The sequence below is a fragment of the Phyllopteryx taeniolatus genome, chromosome 19 (assembly GCF_024500385.1).
Source record: "Phyllopteryx taeniolatus isolate TA_2022b chromosome 19, UOR_Ptae_1.2, whole genome shotgun sequence".
NCBI lineage: Eukaryota > Metazoa > Chordata > Actinopteri > Syngnathiformes > Syngnathidae > Phyllopteryx > Phyllopteryx taeniolatus.
In genome coordinates, this window is record NC_084520.1 from 13,229,536 (window position 1) to 13,245,672 (window position 16,137).

At 42.2% G+C, this 16,137-nt stretch overlaps 2 protein-coding genes across 4 annotated transcripts; one reads left to right on the forward strand and one right to left on the reverse strand.

Moving 5' to 3' along the window:
- The first annotated feature begins 184 nt into the window (after positions 1 to 184).
- Positions 185 to 9,523, forward strand: eif3c (eukaryotic translation initiation factor 3, subunit C). The gene is made up of 23 exons (XM_061757072.1): positions 185 to 344; positions 1,442 to 1,559; positions 1,637 to 1,702; positions 1,797 to 1,986; positions 2,559 to 2,684; positions 3,590 to 3,641; positions 4,023 to 4,141; positions 4,483 to 4,613; positions 4,740 to 4,890; positions 4,990 to 5,093; positions 5,206 to 5,347; positions 5,459 to 5,584; positions 5,787 to 5,880; positions 5,958 to 6,145; positions 6,313 to 6,537; positions 6,642 to 6,833; positions 7,013 to 7,184; positions 7,881 to 8,040; positions 8,172 to 8,237; positions 8,313 to 8,400; positions 8,497 to 8,662; positions 9,058 to 9,099; positions 9,174 to 9,523. The coding sequence occupies exons 2-23, from the start codon at positions 1,462 to 1,464 to the stop codon at positions 9,359 to 9,361; spliced, it is 2,886 nt and encodes a 961-aa protein (XP_061613056.1). The 5' UTR covers positions 185 to 344; positions 1,442 to 1,461; the 3' UTR covers positions 9,362 to 9,523.
- A 561-nt stretch (positions 9,524 to 10,084) lies between these two features.
- Positions 10,085 to 14,964, reverse strand: prodh2 (proline dehydrogenase 2). 3 transcript variants are annotated; one of them, XM_061757083.1, is made up of 10 exons: positions 14,862 to 14,964; positions 14,400 to 14,782; positions 13,515 to 13,705; positions 13,187 to 13,313; positions 12,892 to 13,044; positions 12,414 to 12,557; positions 11,780 to 11,946; positions 11,078 to 11,188; positions 10,509 to 10,597; positions 10,085 to 10,431 (listed from the first exon to the last, which is right to left on the reverse strand). In XM_061757083.1, the coding sequence occupies exons 2-10, from the start codon at positions 14,631 to 14,633 to the stop codon at positions 10,253 to 10,255; spliced, it is 1,395 nt and encodes a 464-aa protein (XP_061613067.1). In that variant the 5' UTR covers positions 14,634 to 14,782; positions 14,862 to 14,964; the 3' UTR covers positions 10,085 to 10,252. The 3 variants fall into 3 exon arrangements, with proteins under 3 accessions (XP_061613067.1, XP_061613066.1, XP_061613068.1); XM_061757082.1 differs by having other exon boundaries at positions 14,400 to 14,652; positions 14,862 to 14,887; XM_061757084.1 differs by having other exon boundaries at positions 14,400 to 14,652; positions 14,847 to 14,886.
- Between the last annotated feature and the right edge of the window lie 1,173 nt (positions 14,965 to 16,137).

Genomic DNA, 16,137 nt, shown 5'->3' on the forward strand with positions numbered 1-16,137 from the left:
GGCAACATGACACAATAAATGAGAATGGCCCTCAGCATCCTATTAAGAAGAGTAATTTTAAATACTGCACAAAATGTGTGGTTTCCACCGGAGAATATCAGGAATGCTCCAGAGTGTTTTACTTTGTCCGACAGTGGGCGCTGTAGCACGGGAGCGAACCAAAGTGTGCGCTGTGTACCATCTTGTAAACCGGCGGAGTCGTCGTCGTGCACTTCTTTTCCCGGCGCGTTTGACCCGCACTGAACCTTGCACGTTTTCACAGTGCCAACGTAACAGCAAAACTGGATTTTATCACTGTTCAAACAGGACATAAGCACCGCACAGTACATTTCACAAGGACGTAGGTGAGTTTGGGATAGAAATACGTCTGTTACTTAATCGATTCTTGTTCGCTGTTGCCCTGTCTGTTTCCTCGGAGGCCCGCTGCTAGCCGAGTGCTAGCGGAAGCGTAGCTTAGCATTAGCACCGCGTAGGTCTTGTTTAGAAGACAACTTGAATGATTGTCTGATGCAACTTGAGAACATATCGACCTACGCTTTGCTAAATTAATATAACCCAAATTAAAGATAGCCAGCTACAGTAAATCCATTTTATGTATGTAGCACTTTTCACAGATAACTCGAAAGTGCTTTACATGGTTACATACTGAATAAACCCACAAATAATGCAGTTAATAGAATAAAAAAAATAATAGCAGTCAAAATTTTATTTAACTAAGCCAACTGTTACCGTAAATTAATTTGACTCAAAAGAAGTGTAAAAAGTAGTTCTCCAATTGATTCCTTAAGTATTCAATGGTAAAATGATTCAAGTAACTCCTGTTTGTTTTTAATCAGAGCATGAACGTCGCATAGGCGAAGACAAAAATTGGGAAAGCGCAATTTCGGAAATTGCCCAAAATGATGATAAATTAATTGACTTATTTTTTTATTTTACAGTCGTGAACCAGCACAATTGGTCCTCCTGCTAGAGTTTACATAGAACACAGCAATTTGTTTTCTGTAGTTCCAAATGGAATTCTTGTAGACTGAAATGTGGACATTTTTAGGGAGACACAGATGACAGCACATGACGTAATTGTTCTAATTTTTGTTGTTGTTGTCTATGAATTGCACTAATCAAGACAATCATATTTAATGAGATAACGTACTCAAGTTTAAAAAAAGTTTTCAGGTACGAAAAAGCAGTAGTGGGCTAAAGTTATATTCCATTCATTTTAACCTGTTGGTGCATTAATTTATTATTAATTGGCTTAATATCAAAGGTTATGCTGATGGTAATGTAAAAAAAACTAAGTACGTGAATTCACGTGTAACAGGGCACTGATCAGATTAATTTATTGTGTGTATATTTTAGCCAAGTGTGTGTGTCTAAGCAAGTAACTGAGGAAAACTCATATTTTGTGATTATAATTGTCCATATTTACATTTTTTTTTTACAGATTGAGCCCTTTCTTCAGCAATGTCTCGTTTCTTTGCCACCGGGTCTGACAGTGAGTCAGAGGAGTCCTCGTCCGCAGATGAAATCACCCCAAAAGCACCCGGGACCACACTCAAGCAGTCAGTGCAAATATTGCATCACCGTAGTGTTTTATTTAGATTTGAAACAAACTCACAATGCACGTTTGGCTCTTCAGGTCACTGCTGCTCAGTGATGACGAGGAGGACACCAAGAGAGTCGTGCGCAGCGCCAAAGACAAAAGGTTGGCTGTTTTGTTTTGTTTTTGTATCAAATTTGACTTCGGTCCTCTCAGCCGCATGCATTAACTGTGTTGCTTGAATGTGTTCCCGTGGCAGGTTCGAGGAGTTGACCAATCTCATCAAAACTATTCGCAATGCCATGAAGATCCGTGACATGGCCAAGTGTCTGGAGGAGTTTGAGCAGTTGTGTCGAGCTTTCCTCAAAAGCAAGAATATAGTCGACAAAGAAGGGGTTCCACCTTTCTACATTCGACTCTTGGCAGACCTGGAAGACTACCTGAATCAGGTCAGCAGCCCTTGTATTTCCCTCTGTTTGGAATTCTTTAGTTCTTGAATCAGTGTTACATTTTTAGGGTTTGAAATGTGCTTGAATTTCTGATACCACTTTTTTCCAGACAGAGTAAGAGCTGAAGTACCGGTACATAGATTTGACAACAAACAAAACAACTCAACTAAACAACTTGTCATTACTAACATTTTAACATCTAACTGCATGCTTTTCTAACATTCTTGCCACAGATTTCATTTCAATATAGCCTGTAACACAAGGCATTTCAGTTGTGAAGTAAAACTGTTAGCAGGACAACTGAGGTGGTACTTTATCACACCATCGCTTACTTCTCTTCAGTCACCGCTGCAACGTCGTGACAGGAGTGCAAATGGCTCGGTGCTGTAGTATCGGAGCTTTTTTTAAAAATTATTATTAATTCCCAATGTCTGTATCGGTGCATCCCTTTCACGATTATACTGTCTTTCTTATTAGCAATTCTTTAAATGTGTCTTGGGATTAAGTGTGGCTGTAAATTCCCCCCTCCATTTTTTTTCTTATGTAATGTTTGAAACTGGACAATGTTTCAGCTTTGGGAGGACAAAGAGGGCAAGAAGAAGATGAACAAGAACAACGCCAAAGCCCTCAGTACACTGCGCCAGAAGATCCGCAAGTACAACCGGGATTACGAGACACAAATCACTGCTTACAAGGAGGTGACAATAAAATGACACGAAACGTTCACATTTAAACTGATGCTCGGTGGGCTGTGACCGCCACTCAAGTTTGTAATTTAAAGCCTGGTACACACACAAAGACTTCAAATTTTAAAATATTTGTATTTTTTTTAAATCTGTGACAGACCCCACACATAAAGTTTAAAAAAAAATCTGGCCTTAAACAGTTTTGGTCATATTGTGAGTGGTGTGCTCCAATAATATCGACACAGAATACCACACACTAAAAGATTCTGTTCAAACGCCGAACTTGAAATTTTGCATAATCACACATGATCTCACAAAACCGAAGAAGAAGAAACACTTGCGGCTTTGTGCCAATGATTGCCGGAGCCAGGAGCCTTGTCAAATGGCAATGTTCTAAAAAAAAACAACTTTCTTTGGAAAATACTTCTTGCCGCCTGGGGAACCCACTTTTATACAAAAACAAAATCAGCGGGTAAGACATGCTTCTTTTTAGTTACAGTCGTTTCCTTTTGTTGAGTCAGGATGCTTCTTGATTGGCAATATTCCATTCCACATCACAATTCTCGGCATCAGGACTCGGGAGAAGTCGGCGTTCCCCACACACACACACGAAGAGTTTCGTCATCAATATTGCACACGTTCATTATTTAAAATTGTCGGCCTGACCTGTTTCTGACCCTAAAATCAGAACAAAATCCACTCTTAGCACACATCAGACCTAAGGACAGTCTTATTGGATATTCTTATAACACGTAAGATTGTCTGGTGTTTGACATGCTTGGTCGGGAAGGGGCAACATCGGCACAAAAACTTTGTGTGTGTCCCGGGCGTTGGACAGCATTAGCTGTGATTGTTATCGTTGTGTATCTGACTTTCACTCGAGGACGACATTAACCTCTCAATATTGTTTGTCATAGAATCCTCAAGAGTCTGCAGATGAAGAGGAGGAAAAGGGCCAAGACGATTCAGGTAAGCTGTATTTTTGTGATATAGAGAGAGAGAGAGAGAGAGAGAGAGAGAGAGAGAGAGAGAGAGAGAGAGAGAGAGAGAGAGAGAGAGAGAGAGAGAGAGAGAGAGAGAGAGAGAGAGAGAGAGAGAGAGAGAGAGAGAGAGAGAGAGAGAGAGAGAGAGAGAGAGAGAGAGAGAGAGAGAGAGAGAGAGAGAGAGAGAGAGAGAGAGAGAGAGAGCTATATAGATATATATAGATATATATATATATATATCCTCCTTACTCTTAACACTTTGGACAAGGTATCACGATTGATGTTGTGAGGGGAAGTTTAAGTCCTCCATCAAGGTCACATGTGAAGACGCACACTGGTTAATATTAATCCTGCTTCTGTTTGCCAGGTTCGTCCTCTGACAGCGATGAGGATGATGATGGTGTGTCCGCCAAATCTTTCTTGAAGAAGAAGCCTGAGGCCGCGCCGGAAGCCAGCAAGTTCCTCAAGTCCGCCAAAGGTTCTGGGGTAAGGAGATGGAGTATTGCTTAACCGGTTGTTGATAATTGTGTCGATGGCTGTTGTTGTGCTGCTTTCACACTGTCAGTTTCTTTCTGTTGTGCGCCGTAAAATTCGGTCTGTTGAGCACACGCCAGAGCCGCGCAAAAATCTGAACCTTTTTTAAAAGGCATAACTTAGGCAGTGCAGTAGTGTTACACAGTTGATTTATGTCGAAAAGTAGGCAGTCAGCAACAAAACTAAAGTTACTGCGGGGAGCAGCGGCTTATAGGCCGAACCTTCTCGTACCTTTTAAACCGTTTGTATGGTTTAAAATTTGTGGTTATACAGATGGTCTATCCCTTTGACAGGACGAGTCGTCCTCCAGCGACGACGATGAAGATGATGAAGACTGGGGCTCTGACACTGTGGATACCGGCAGTGACAGCTCTGATGACGCAGAGGGGAAGAGTGCGTCCCTCGCCATGGTCTTCCTCAAGAAGTGAGCCAACTGCAATTCACCATTCATTCTGTTCTCTACATAAATGGATAATAGCGCTTGAATGCTGCAAATTTGAGGGAACAACTCAGTCATTCCCTCTTACTAGTTGTGCTGCGATGCATTCAGGGCCCATGCACCTGAAAAGACCACCGAAAAGGTGGGGAAGAAGAAGAAGCTGAAGAAGAAAGAGAAGCTGGAGGAGGAGGCTGAAGAAGAAGGAGGAGAGGAGGTCGAGGGAGGCTGGGAGAAGGTGAAGGGAGGCGTCCCTCTTGTCAAGGTACGGAACATGTACAAGGACCTTCTGAGATGTTTTAGCAGAAACAACCAACCACAATGTTGCATAATAGTTTCATTTCCGTTTGACTCAAACCAACAGGAGAAGCCCAAGATGTTTGCAAAGGGTACAGAGATCAACACGACTGTGGTGGTGAAGAAGCTCCACGAGATCCTGCAAGCCAGGGGCAAAAAGGGCACAGACCGGTACTGACTCGGTGCACACTCGACATAATGAAGAGCAAATTAGATTTGTGCATCAAAAGTTGTTGTCACTGTCATGTATGTTAAATAATAAATGCAAACTCCTCTGTGGCAGGACTGGCCAGATTGAACTGCTCCATGCACTTGCAAGCATCTCTGCAGAGCATAACCTGGGTGAGGGTATCCTGGTTAAAATCAAGTTCAACATCATTGCGTCGCTGTATGACTACAACCCCAACATGGCAACCTTTATGAAAGTAAGTAAGAAACTGTTTTATACATCTGAGACTCTTTCGATACGACTGACACTTAATTTAATTGTCGCTCTTGGCATGCCCTTTCTTTCTTTCTTTTTTTTTGTCCCTCAGCCGGAAATGTGGAAGAAGTGTTTGGAGTGCATAGATGAGCTGTTGGACGTCCTGTATGACAACAGCGACATGTTCATTGGGGAGAACATTGCAGAGGACAGTGAGAACTTGGCCATCTCAGATCAGGTGTCTCCCATTTTCCCCTTCACCTTTTTATGTTTTTTGTTTTTGTTTTTGTTTCTCTATGCTCCACTTTAATTTTTTCAGCTTTCCCAGCCTTATCTGCTTGCGTTTGCTTACACTATTACAGTCAGCCCAAAATGCTGGGTAAAAAGGTCATCTAATGTGACAGTTTAGTGAATTTTCGTTCTCTCTCGTGTGTTTGCAGCCTTTCAGGGTTCGTGGCTGCATTTTAACTCTGGTGGAGAGGATGGATGAAGAGTTCACCAAGATCATGCAGAACACAGATCCTCATTCACAAGGTAAGTTAATATTGTAACCATGTATCGCCAATAGGGAAACATTTTTGCCTTAATGGTTAAACATCCCGTCCCTGTAGAATATGTGGATAATCTCAAAGACGAAGGGCGCGTGTGCGGCATCATGGACCGCCTCCTCAACTACTTGGAGAGCAGGGGCACCACGGAGGAGATTTGCCGCATCTACCTGCGCAGAATCATGCACACCTACTACAAGTTTGATTACAAGACTCACCGGCGAAGCTTGGGCATCCAGGCAGAAACGAAGGTGAGAAAAGTAACAGGTGAATTGTAGTGTCAGAACTGTAACAGACACAGAACCCAGCAGAAGCAGGGTATGGGGTGTAAGGTTGTGTAATGCTTCACCAGAACTGTAAGGTGTTGGAAAAGCTTAACAGTTGTTCTTAAGTGCTTACGGGTCCCGGTGTCACATAGTCCCAGCAGGACCAGGAGGAGAGCGAGGGCGAGGACAGCGCCATCATCATGGACCGCCTCTGCAAGTTCATCTACGCCAAGGACCGCACCGACCGCATCCGTACGTGCGCCATTCTCTGCCACATCTACCACCACGCGCTGCACTCGCGCTGGTACCAAGCTCGCGACCTGATGCTGATGAGCCACCTGCAGGACAACATCCAGCACGCCGACCCACCCGTGCAGGTGCGCACATGACCCCCCTCAGCTCCCGGTGACATTTCTGTCCCAACCTCCATCGTGATGTGACGACTTAACATCAACCAATCGTTCGCGTTCCTTTCTCCTAGATCCTGTACAACAGAACCATGGTTCAACTGGGCATCTGTGCCTTCCGTCAAGGCATGATCAAAGATGCCCACAATGCCTTGCTGGACATCCAGTCCTCGGGCCGTGCCAAGGAGCTCCTGGGTCAGGGTTTACTCATGAGGAACATGCAGGAGAGGAACGCTGAGCAGGAGAAGATAGAGAAGAGAAGACAAGTCAGTACACACACAAACAAACACACACATTGTGTTATAATTTCTAAGAATCAGTACCAATACCTTCAAATATGACACCTCTCCTTCCTTCCGTTTAGTCTTGGACTGAGCTCCCAACTGTCACTGTTGTTGTTTTCACTCCTTGCACTCCGAGTTTAACAGTTGTGTGTCCATCCCAGGTGCCCTTCCACATGCACATCAACCTGGAGCTGCTTGAGTGCGTGTACTTGGTGTCGGCCATGTTGCTGGAAATTCCCTACATGGCCGCCCACGAGTTTGACGCCCGCCGCCGCATGATCAGCAAGCAGTTTCACCATCAGCTTCGAGTGGGAGAGAGGCAGCCCCTACTTGGTAAGTAGAGAATTATTTCATTGCAAATCATTTGTCCGACTGATACATTTATATTGAATCTAATGAAAGAACACTTTATTGTTATTATTTAGTTAAACAAGGTCTCTAAACGATACATCGATTAGTTGTTAATTAATTGTTGCACCTCTAGTGAAGATACATTATTTGTACTAAATCATTTTGGGATCAAGTCTGTTGAGTAATAATCTCAGATCATGATAAAATACTTTTCAAGAGGCTACTTCTACTGTAATTTGACCACAGGTACGCGACCGTGTGAAAACATATGTTCTGAACAGAGACCGCTTTACACATTACAGGTACATCTCAATCAATTGGAATATGGTAGAAAATCCATTTATTTCAGTACTCCTACATTGTATATATTCATTAAACACTTGGGAAAATGCTTTTCAGAGGGCAAATTCCTGCCTAATTTCTATGATAAAAATCACTTTCATTGTTTCTTGATTGTTTGTGTATTATTGGAGTTTCGAGACCTGGGTGAATTTGGGGTAAAATTTTGTTTGCTGTAAGATATAATCATCAAAATTGTACATATTAAAAAAAAAATCATGAAATATTTTACCGTGTGTGTGTGTGTAGTTCAACTATCTGTAAATACTCAGACATGTAGAAATCTCTTTAAAAAAAATGTATATATATATAATTGTTATCCTCCCCTCCTGCTGCCAGGCCCCCCAGAGAGCATGCGCGAGCACGTGGTGGCCGCCAGCAAGGCCATGAAGATGGGCGACTGGCGCACCTGCCACTCCTTCATCATCAACGAGAAGATGAACAGTAAAGTTTGGGACCTGTTTCCCGAGACGCAGCGAGTGCGCGAGATGCTCGTCAGGTTGACGTGTTTTTTTAAATTAATTAATTTATTTATTTTTAAATATCGGCATCAGTCAACATTTTATAAATCTGCATGTTCTGATTTTGGCTCGTTCGCTTGGTGACTGTGTGCTGGGTTGGTTTGTGTAGGAAAATCCAAGAGGAGTCGCTGAGGACGTACCTGTTCACGTACAGCAGCGTGTACGACTCCATCAGGTCAGCTTCATTATTAATATAGCCTTCGGGGGTTTGAAATTCATACATACAAACAAAGTATCTATTTTTTTCTAGCATGGCGACACTATCTGACATGTTTGAGTTGGAGATAGCCACAGTTCACAGTATCATCAGCAAAATGATCATCAACGAGGAGCTCATGGTAACGTTTCATGGCTTCCTGTAGCATACGGAAAGGATTCCTTTATATTATTTTTGCTTGTTTTTGTATTTAATGTCACCATCCACCCACGGGCAGGCCTCTCTGGACCAGCCCACGCAGACGGTTGTGATGCACCGCACGGAGCCCACCTCCCTGCAGAACATGGCCCTGCAGCTGGCGGAGAAACTGGGCAGCTTGGTGGAGAACAACGAGCGCGTCTTCGACCTCAAGCAGGGCGTCTACGGGGGCTACTTCAACAGAGGTCAGCTTGGTCACGCTCGAGTTGCTCTTCTTGAAGTTGGTGGGCCACAAAAAGATCAGACCCAAGGCATATTGGTTTTAAACGTATACAAACATCATATCCCATTTAAAAAAAAACAAAAAGAAATCCACTTTTCCCACAATTATTCATTTTCCGTGGAAATTAATGGAGACATTTCCCAAATTTTCCCCTTATTCATGACACAATGGAAAGTATTTTTCACATTTCCCAAAGTCTCACATTTTTCAGTATTTTACTATTTCCCTGACAAATTCCCAAAAGAATAGAGACATGTTACAAATCCATTCTGCAGTTCAGGTACCGGTATCGTGTATCATGTATAGCTTGTGACCTTCAACTTCAACTCTGCTAATGGGGTTCCCCTTGAATTACAGATCAGAAAGGTGGATATCAACAGAAACAATCCTATCAGAGAGGTACGTAGAGCAAATTTTTTTGTTTTCATTTGTTGATTTGTCGTGAATAACTTGTTGAGCTAATCCCTCCACAGACGGAGGGAAGGGTGGTTACCAGTCCAAACAGGGGGGCTACCAGGGGGGCTACCAGGGCGGCTACCAGGGGGGCTACCAGGGCGGCTACCAAGGGGGCTACCAAGGGGGCTACCAGGGGGGCTACCAGGGGGGCTACCAGGGGGGCTACCAGCGAGGCTACAGGAATCAGAACCAAGGAAACTATTGATCTCGGAAAGGTTACATTCCATTTTGACATTATTAGCACCACCTGGCTGGAAGCTGTTTTGGCTGATCCTGGATCAGTTCATTTGAACAAGTACAGTTTGTTTGAAGTGAGGCTGCTTTGTGTGATCAGTAATATTATATTAATAAAAGTTCTTCAATAGTGTTTCCTGGTCTTGCCTTCCTTTTTTTTTAAGTCTTCAGTTGGAGGGTCGTAGATAAATCAGGGCACACTACCAAACAAAAATCCACCAAAAGGTATACAGGTACATCTCAATAAATTGGAATAAGGTAGAAAATGTCATTTATTTCAGTACTCCTACATTATATAGATTCACTAAACACTTAAGAAAAATACTTTTCAGAGGAAAATTTTCTGCCTAGTTTCCACATTTAAAATCATTTCCATTGTTTATGTAATAGTATTCTAGTTTATAGAGGGTGGATTTGGGGTTTTCTTTTGCTGTAAGTTATAAAAATTATACATAAATATTGAAAAAAAAAAAAACATGAAATACTTCACTGTATGTAGTACATCTTTATAATACGAGTTTCACTTTTTGAATTGAACTACATAAATAACTAAATTAAGCTTTTGAGACTTCAAATTTATTGAGATGTACCTGTATACTGAAATTTGTGGTGGTTGCATGTCACTATTGTCACCTGCATAGATATATGATCAAAGATGCATTTATGTGTAGTAATTAATTTTCCACACATCAAACAATATTTACACCTTTATTGGCAGATGGCTACTAGCAAAAAAAAAAAAGGAATGCAGAAAAGTTAAATTGCATATAGAAAAACAGCTCCAGCATATTCCAACTATCACCATGAATTGCTACATTTGTCCGACAAACCAGATTAAGCAAAATACAGAGTGTTCTGGATGCTACTCTTGGCGTGTTCTCAACCTGAGTCTCCTGTAGAGTTCCTGCCTGAGCAGGTCTCTCTCCTTGCGGATGTCCTTCAACACGCTTTGGTTCTCCTGGGCCCTGCGCACCAGGTAGGGCAGAGTGTCGTCCACGGAGCCGTACGGGACCGATTTGTACACAGCGTAACCTTCTTTGGCTGCGGTGGAGAGGAGAGAGGTATCAGTTGTTGTCAAATGAAAGGATGACATTTTGTGATGTGATGATGTAGCTCACCTAGAGTGAGGGAGACGTGATCACACATTCCCAGAAGCTGACCAAAACACACGGAGCCTCTTGCTTTGTCTATACCCAGTTCTTCAACCCTGATGGTGATGAAACAAGTGATACATTTAAACTGTTAAAATATGCGCCCCCCCCCCCCACACACACAAACAAGCGTTCAAAAGTACTGAACTGAAGACTATATTACTTAAAGACATTTACCAAATTTATGCTGTGCCATTTTCTCCACTTAATTAATCAAACAATTATTAACCTAAAGTTATTTACTTTAACTCATTCATGAGATATTTGAAAGTATTTCAGAGTATTTCACATTTCTCGACTAGTTTAAAGCCATTCCAACTTGAAGCTGTTCATCTTATTCAGCACATGTTAAGGAGGAACTATATATAACCTTCCCAAAGTTGACATTTTCAGAAAAAAAATAAAACCCAAATAAAGAGATCCTTTACTTGATTTTATACAGCTATTTTCACACACACACACACACAAAATTATGTTTTACATATTTACCAGCTCCTTTGACATTTCTTATTAACTTATACTTTCCATGATCTCACCATGTGGCGGCCTTCCTCACAGACTCTTCATTGTGCGTGGCGACGATGATCCTGTAGCGCTCCGGGTCCTGGGCGATGAGCCTCAGCATCATCTCCAGCAAGCTGTTATAACTGCACAGCACAAGAGGGAGGTTTATGGAATTCACAAGTATATGTCTGCATATTGTGAAATCAAGAAGTAAACAGCCACTATAGTGTCTTAGTAACTTAGAATGTGAGAATTGTTTTGGGATCCAAGAAAGCAAAACACAGCAAACAGTGTAAAAATGTAACAAATTATGGCCAGCAAGGCCTTCTCTGCTGGCCTAAACACTATCAGGACTGACCTACATTTAGAAACTAAATTCTAATATTTGTTTAATTAAATAATGTTAATTTATTCCCAACAGTCTTTAATTTTTATTTTTCGTAGTGTTTTTTTTCCTCTTGGCTGCACTGTTTCTAGTCAGTGAAGGTGGATGTTTGATTTGATTTGATTTTATTTTAATTGTATTTATTTATTTTGTGCAATCAGATTTCACCTCTTCAACTTTGAATGTGTTGGCATGTCACGCTAATCTGCCCAGAGTGACGGCAGCATTTTTTCATCCTGTGATTGGTTGGTTAGAGTGAGTTCCGTGAGCAAAACAAGTACTTAAAAAAATATAAAAATACATTTAATGAAAATGACAGCTCCCTGGCGGAGATAACAAGTGTCTTAACTTGTTGTTTGTGTCCTCCCAGGAGTCCTGGACGGGGTCTGGGCGACCTTCGTTCACCGCCAGCTTCCTCTCTTTGTCCATGTAGGCCCCTCGCACCAGCTTGACCCCCAGACAGAAGCCTTCTTCCTGAGACAGACTGATCGCCTCGTGCAGTAGCGTACTTGTCTCCTGAGAGCAAGTATGTAGTAATATGTGATGACCTCTACAGTTACCTGCTGTACCTGTTGTTAATTTGTATTTTGGGTGGAAATTACACCTAATTCGTGTCCACAAATTAGCATTTTGTTTGCATTTTGGCCATGTGATTTTCTTTTTTCCCCATGTCATGTCTGAAGCTTGTAAAGTGGAAGTTATGAGTCATTTTAAACAGTGCAACAACGTAAAGTTGTTACAATTCATCTCTTGGGCAGTTTATTTTAAGAAGGGATTTGGTAAAAAAATAAATAAATTGCTTGTGAAACCGGTGAAGAAAAAACTATTCGGTAAAGCTTTACTGCTAAATAAATAAATAAATAAATAAATAAAAAGAAAATAACGATTTAGCAGGAAACATAAGTAGGCCCATTATTTCCTTTCGTGGGCCACATAAAGTAATGCAGAGGGCTGAATTTGCCACGTGGGTCTTGAGTTCTTACCTTCAGGTAACACTGGTACGTGTTCCAGATCCAGGCGCCGTCTTTGTTAAACTTCTTCATCATTGCCATGGTAACAAGGGACAGGGCGGGGTTGATGTAGGTATACTCCGCATCGACCAGGACCTGCACTTTGTTCACGCCAGCCTAAGGGATAAAATCCACTGCTTCTTGTTGCTTGTCGTTATTGTTGTTGATCCCTCTATTTCTGCTTGATGGGTTAATCCGAATATTTAACTAGTATGTTACTCTATTCTTCCTCAGGCTTTGTTGACTGCTAATTGCTCTTGGGCGCCCCCTAGCAAGTGCTTAGTTGGCGTATGCATTGGGCTGGCTGTCTAGAACTCTATATAACGAAAGGGTCTGAGTAGACTAGTATACTAGACTAGTGGTAGTTTATAAAGTGCTATACACATTAGATTTTATTATTATTATTATTATTAGACCACAACCTGCAAGTGGTTCCATGTCACTCTGGTACCTCGGCTATTCTGTTGAGTCTGCGCAGGCTGCAGTGGAAATGCGCCGCGTCGCTCTCCTCCAAACCGGGGAACTTCACGTCCTCGCCATCCATCGCTCTGACGAGGAGGTCCAAGTCGTACGCTTGGTTGGAAATGACTTTGGTGACTTTGACCTTGAAGACACAATGAATCACAACATTAAGTCGTTTTTCTCAGGTTATTTGTAGCAAATGAATAATGATTTTCGGCTGTAACATCTTTTCAAAAGAGTATATTAGTGTGACAGCTCTTGAGGTGACGCACACACACACGTACGCAGAGTTCGGGACTGAGCAGAGCCGTGACCTTCAGTTGCATCATGGGATCTTTGCTCCAAGCATTGCTGTGCGACATCTGCACGCATTCCAACATGGCATCCACATTCTCGTCATATCGCTCCTCTCTGTACGTGACACACACACCGTAGTTGAGAATCATTAATTGCTAAATAAATAAATTAATTAATTAAGGAAAAAAATAAATAAAAATATATATATATATGTATATATATTCCCCTTCATTTAGTTTCCTCTGTGTTTAAGCCTTGGTGGAGGTTATCTTAGAAGTTGTCCTGTGGTGTTTGAGCTTGAAAAGTGCTCCTGACCCTGTGCTCTCTCCCAGGTCCTCCTCGATGGGGACCGCCAGCATGGGCCTCAGTCCCAGAACGCTCATCGTCTCCATGGACTGGGCGATCTCCTTCTCGTTCTCGCCGGCCACAAACTGAGCGTACACCGTGGACCTCATCAGCGAGGAGAACAGGCGCCTGCCCAGAATGCTGCGGGCCGCTGACATCAACTGCCAAGAGACGCACGACCAGGTTATGCTGACGTCACAGGCCGGTTTTTAAAGTGATTCTGATACATACATACAAGCATCGAGGAGCTAGGAATGTTGCAAATAAGAGAAATGAAATCCACGCTCTGTGACACTCTAAGCTCAGAGAACTCTTCATATGCTGCTTTTTGTTTAGCATAGGAAAGGTTGTTACAATTCTCAAAATGTTTCGGAAAGGTGCCTCGCTGTAACCTTTAAGCCACCTTTACTATATGTTACTCCTGTCCAACCTTTATGAAAGTAAAGGAGATATTTGTTAGCCATTTTCCTTCTTGTTTAAAGCAACAGGCCAGTGGTGAAGTTCACCGTCTCTACGCAAATAACACTAACTTACCTTGTTAATATGAGACATCAGAGTAGTTATTTTCCTGGCCCATAATGTACACATTAAGAAAATAAAATCTCAACTTCACATTTAAGAAAGAGTTCTTGGGGGCAACAAGAGTTTTGCCTCTGAAGTATTTTTTTTTTTTGACCAATAAGTTGAAATTGGATAATATCCTGCGGCGTAGCTAATGGTCTGCTTGTGAATCACTGTTCTATAAGATGTGTTTTGTTAGTCTATAATGTGAAGTAACACATTTTGGATCAGCTGATTCATCTCCTCCACTAGAAACTCACTTAAAAAAAAAAAAAATGTGATTGTGCGTCTGACCTTGTTACAGTTGTTGACGAGCACGGGGAAGGAGCAGAACCGGAATACGGCCAATGCACGAAACAAGTCTCTCAGGCTCTTCACGCGGAATGCGCTGGGATCCTCAAAGGCCAAAGAGGAGGCCAGGAGGTCAGGAGGCTTGTCTGAAGCCTGCAAGACCCTGGGCGAGGCAGTCGACATGAGTCTCGGGGAGAGCAGGTAAAGGCGTGAGGAGCACAGGCGAGTGCGCATCATCTTTCCTGTGTGGAGTTCTCTGTAGAATTACTAATGTTAGCGGTGGGTGTTCCCTGTTTACAATTTTCTAGCTTTTTGACAACATCAACATGCATGCAGATTTTAGAAAAGTATGCGGCCTGTCCAAACCGATCCCGTCAAAACTGGTTCTGTCAGAAAAAGACATGATTTTTAATTTGTTATTTAGTAACACAGATTATTGAGACAGCTAACCTTGGGCCACCTTACCTCCGGTTCATGTGACGTTGGACAACTGAGCAAATTTCATGTTTTGCAGGTGAATCAGACCAAAAAAAGTAATCTTTTCGCCTACCCACTGGTTAATGAGTGACTTTGTGGAAATTAGAGCAAACACCAAGTTGACCCTTGGCATCGACCAAAAAGCCTCCCCTTGGTAACACGAGCTCAAGACGAGAGTGATTACAATACAGGAGTTGCAGATTTCAAATTTGTACCCTTGGGAAATCGTTTCTTCTGCTCTTCCATAAATCCAAATGATTGTTTATTATAATTATATACAATGCTTGACACAGTAAATGTAGTGGAACAGCGATTTGTACACTGGAAAGCTGGTGTGGAGTGTTTCATTGATTGTTTTCTTGTTCATCCATCCATCCATTTTCAACACCGCTTATCCTGGTTAGGGTCACGGGGCCGCTGGAGCCTATCCCGGCTGACTTCGGGCGAAAGGCGGACTACACCCCGAACTGGTCGCCAGTCAGTCGCAGGGCACATGTAGACACAGACAACCATTCGCACTCACATTCACACCGTCACCGAGTGGGAACTGCAGCAAAGTCAGGCGAGTGTACCACTAGACCATCCGTGACCGTTTTCTTGTTCAGAACAAACAATTCACAACCACTGTCCCACAGCGGTCATCAGGTGTACTGTGGGAAATTATCCAATTTGCCTTAATTGCCCGCGATTGGCTGGGAACTAGTTCAGCGTGTTCATTTGAGGTACTTTTCTTTTTTTTTTTCTTTTGATGATGAGCACTGTTGTTTTTTTTTTACACCAAACATACCTTTTGGAATTATGGCCAAAAGGTTCAACTTCGCTTTCCTCGGACTGCAATAAAATTGGCCTAACACGCGTAGACAAATGTGTCAACAGGGCAGCACAGTGGAAAAGTGGTTATCACATCACATTCAAGAAGCTAAGAATTCAAATGCATTTAGCAACAGTAAAATACATTGAAATAATAGCTATAACGTTATTATTACATTGTTAATTATATTAACTTATTGTGGAGGGTAAATTGATTTACATCTTAATTGGTTCCTTGATGAAAGGGTTAAGATTATAATAGCTTTTTTTTAATTCCTCATTTTCTGGCCACCCTTCAACTACTTTCGATTGACAACCGCATTTAAAAAGTGGAGCAACATGAGAATGCACATACGCGCACATTTTCCATTAACAACTGAGGAAAAACATCAAATTCAAGATTAACTGCCAACACAGTGTTTGGGTTGAGTTACATATTGAGAGGGCGTCACTT

Bases quoted from the DNA above. Each gene is read 5' to 3' on its own strand.
- eif3c (XM_061757072.1), top strand. From the start codon at position 1,462: ATGTCTCGTTTCTTTGCCACCGGGTCTGACAGTGAGTCAGAGGAGTCC. The intron at 3,642-4,022 runs GTAAGCTGTATT...TCTGTTTGCCAG, and splicing joins AAAGGGCCAAGACGATTCAG to GTTCGTCCTCTGACAGCGAT. The intron at 6,538-6,641 runs GTGCGCACATGA...CCTTTCTCCTAG, and splicing joins ACGCCGACCCACCCGTGCAG to ATCCTGTACAACAGAACCAT.
- prodh2 (XM_061757082.1), bottom strand. The intron at 13,314-13,514 runs GTCAGGAGCACT...TGTCACGTACAG, and splicing joins GACCTGGGAGAGAGCACAGG to AGAGGAGCGATATGACGAGA. The intron at 11,189-11,779 runs GTTAAGACACTT...TGTGCTGTGCAG, and splicing joins TGGGAGGACACAAACAACAA to TTATAACAGCTTGCTGGAGA.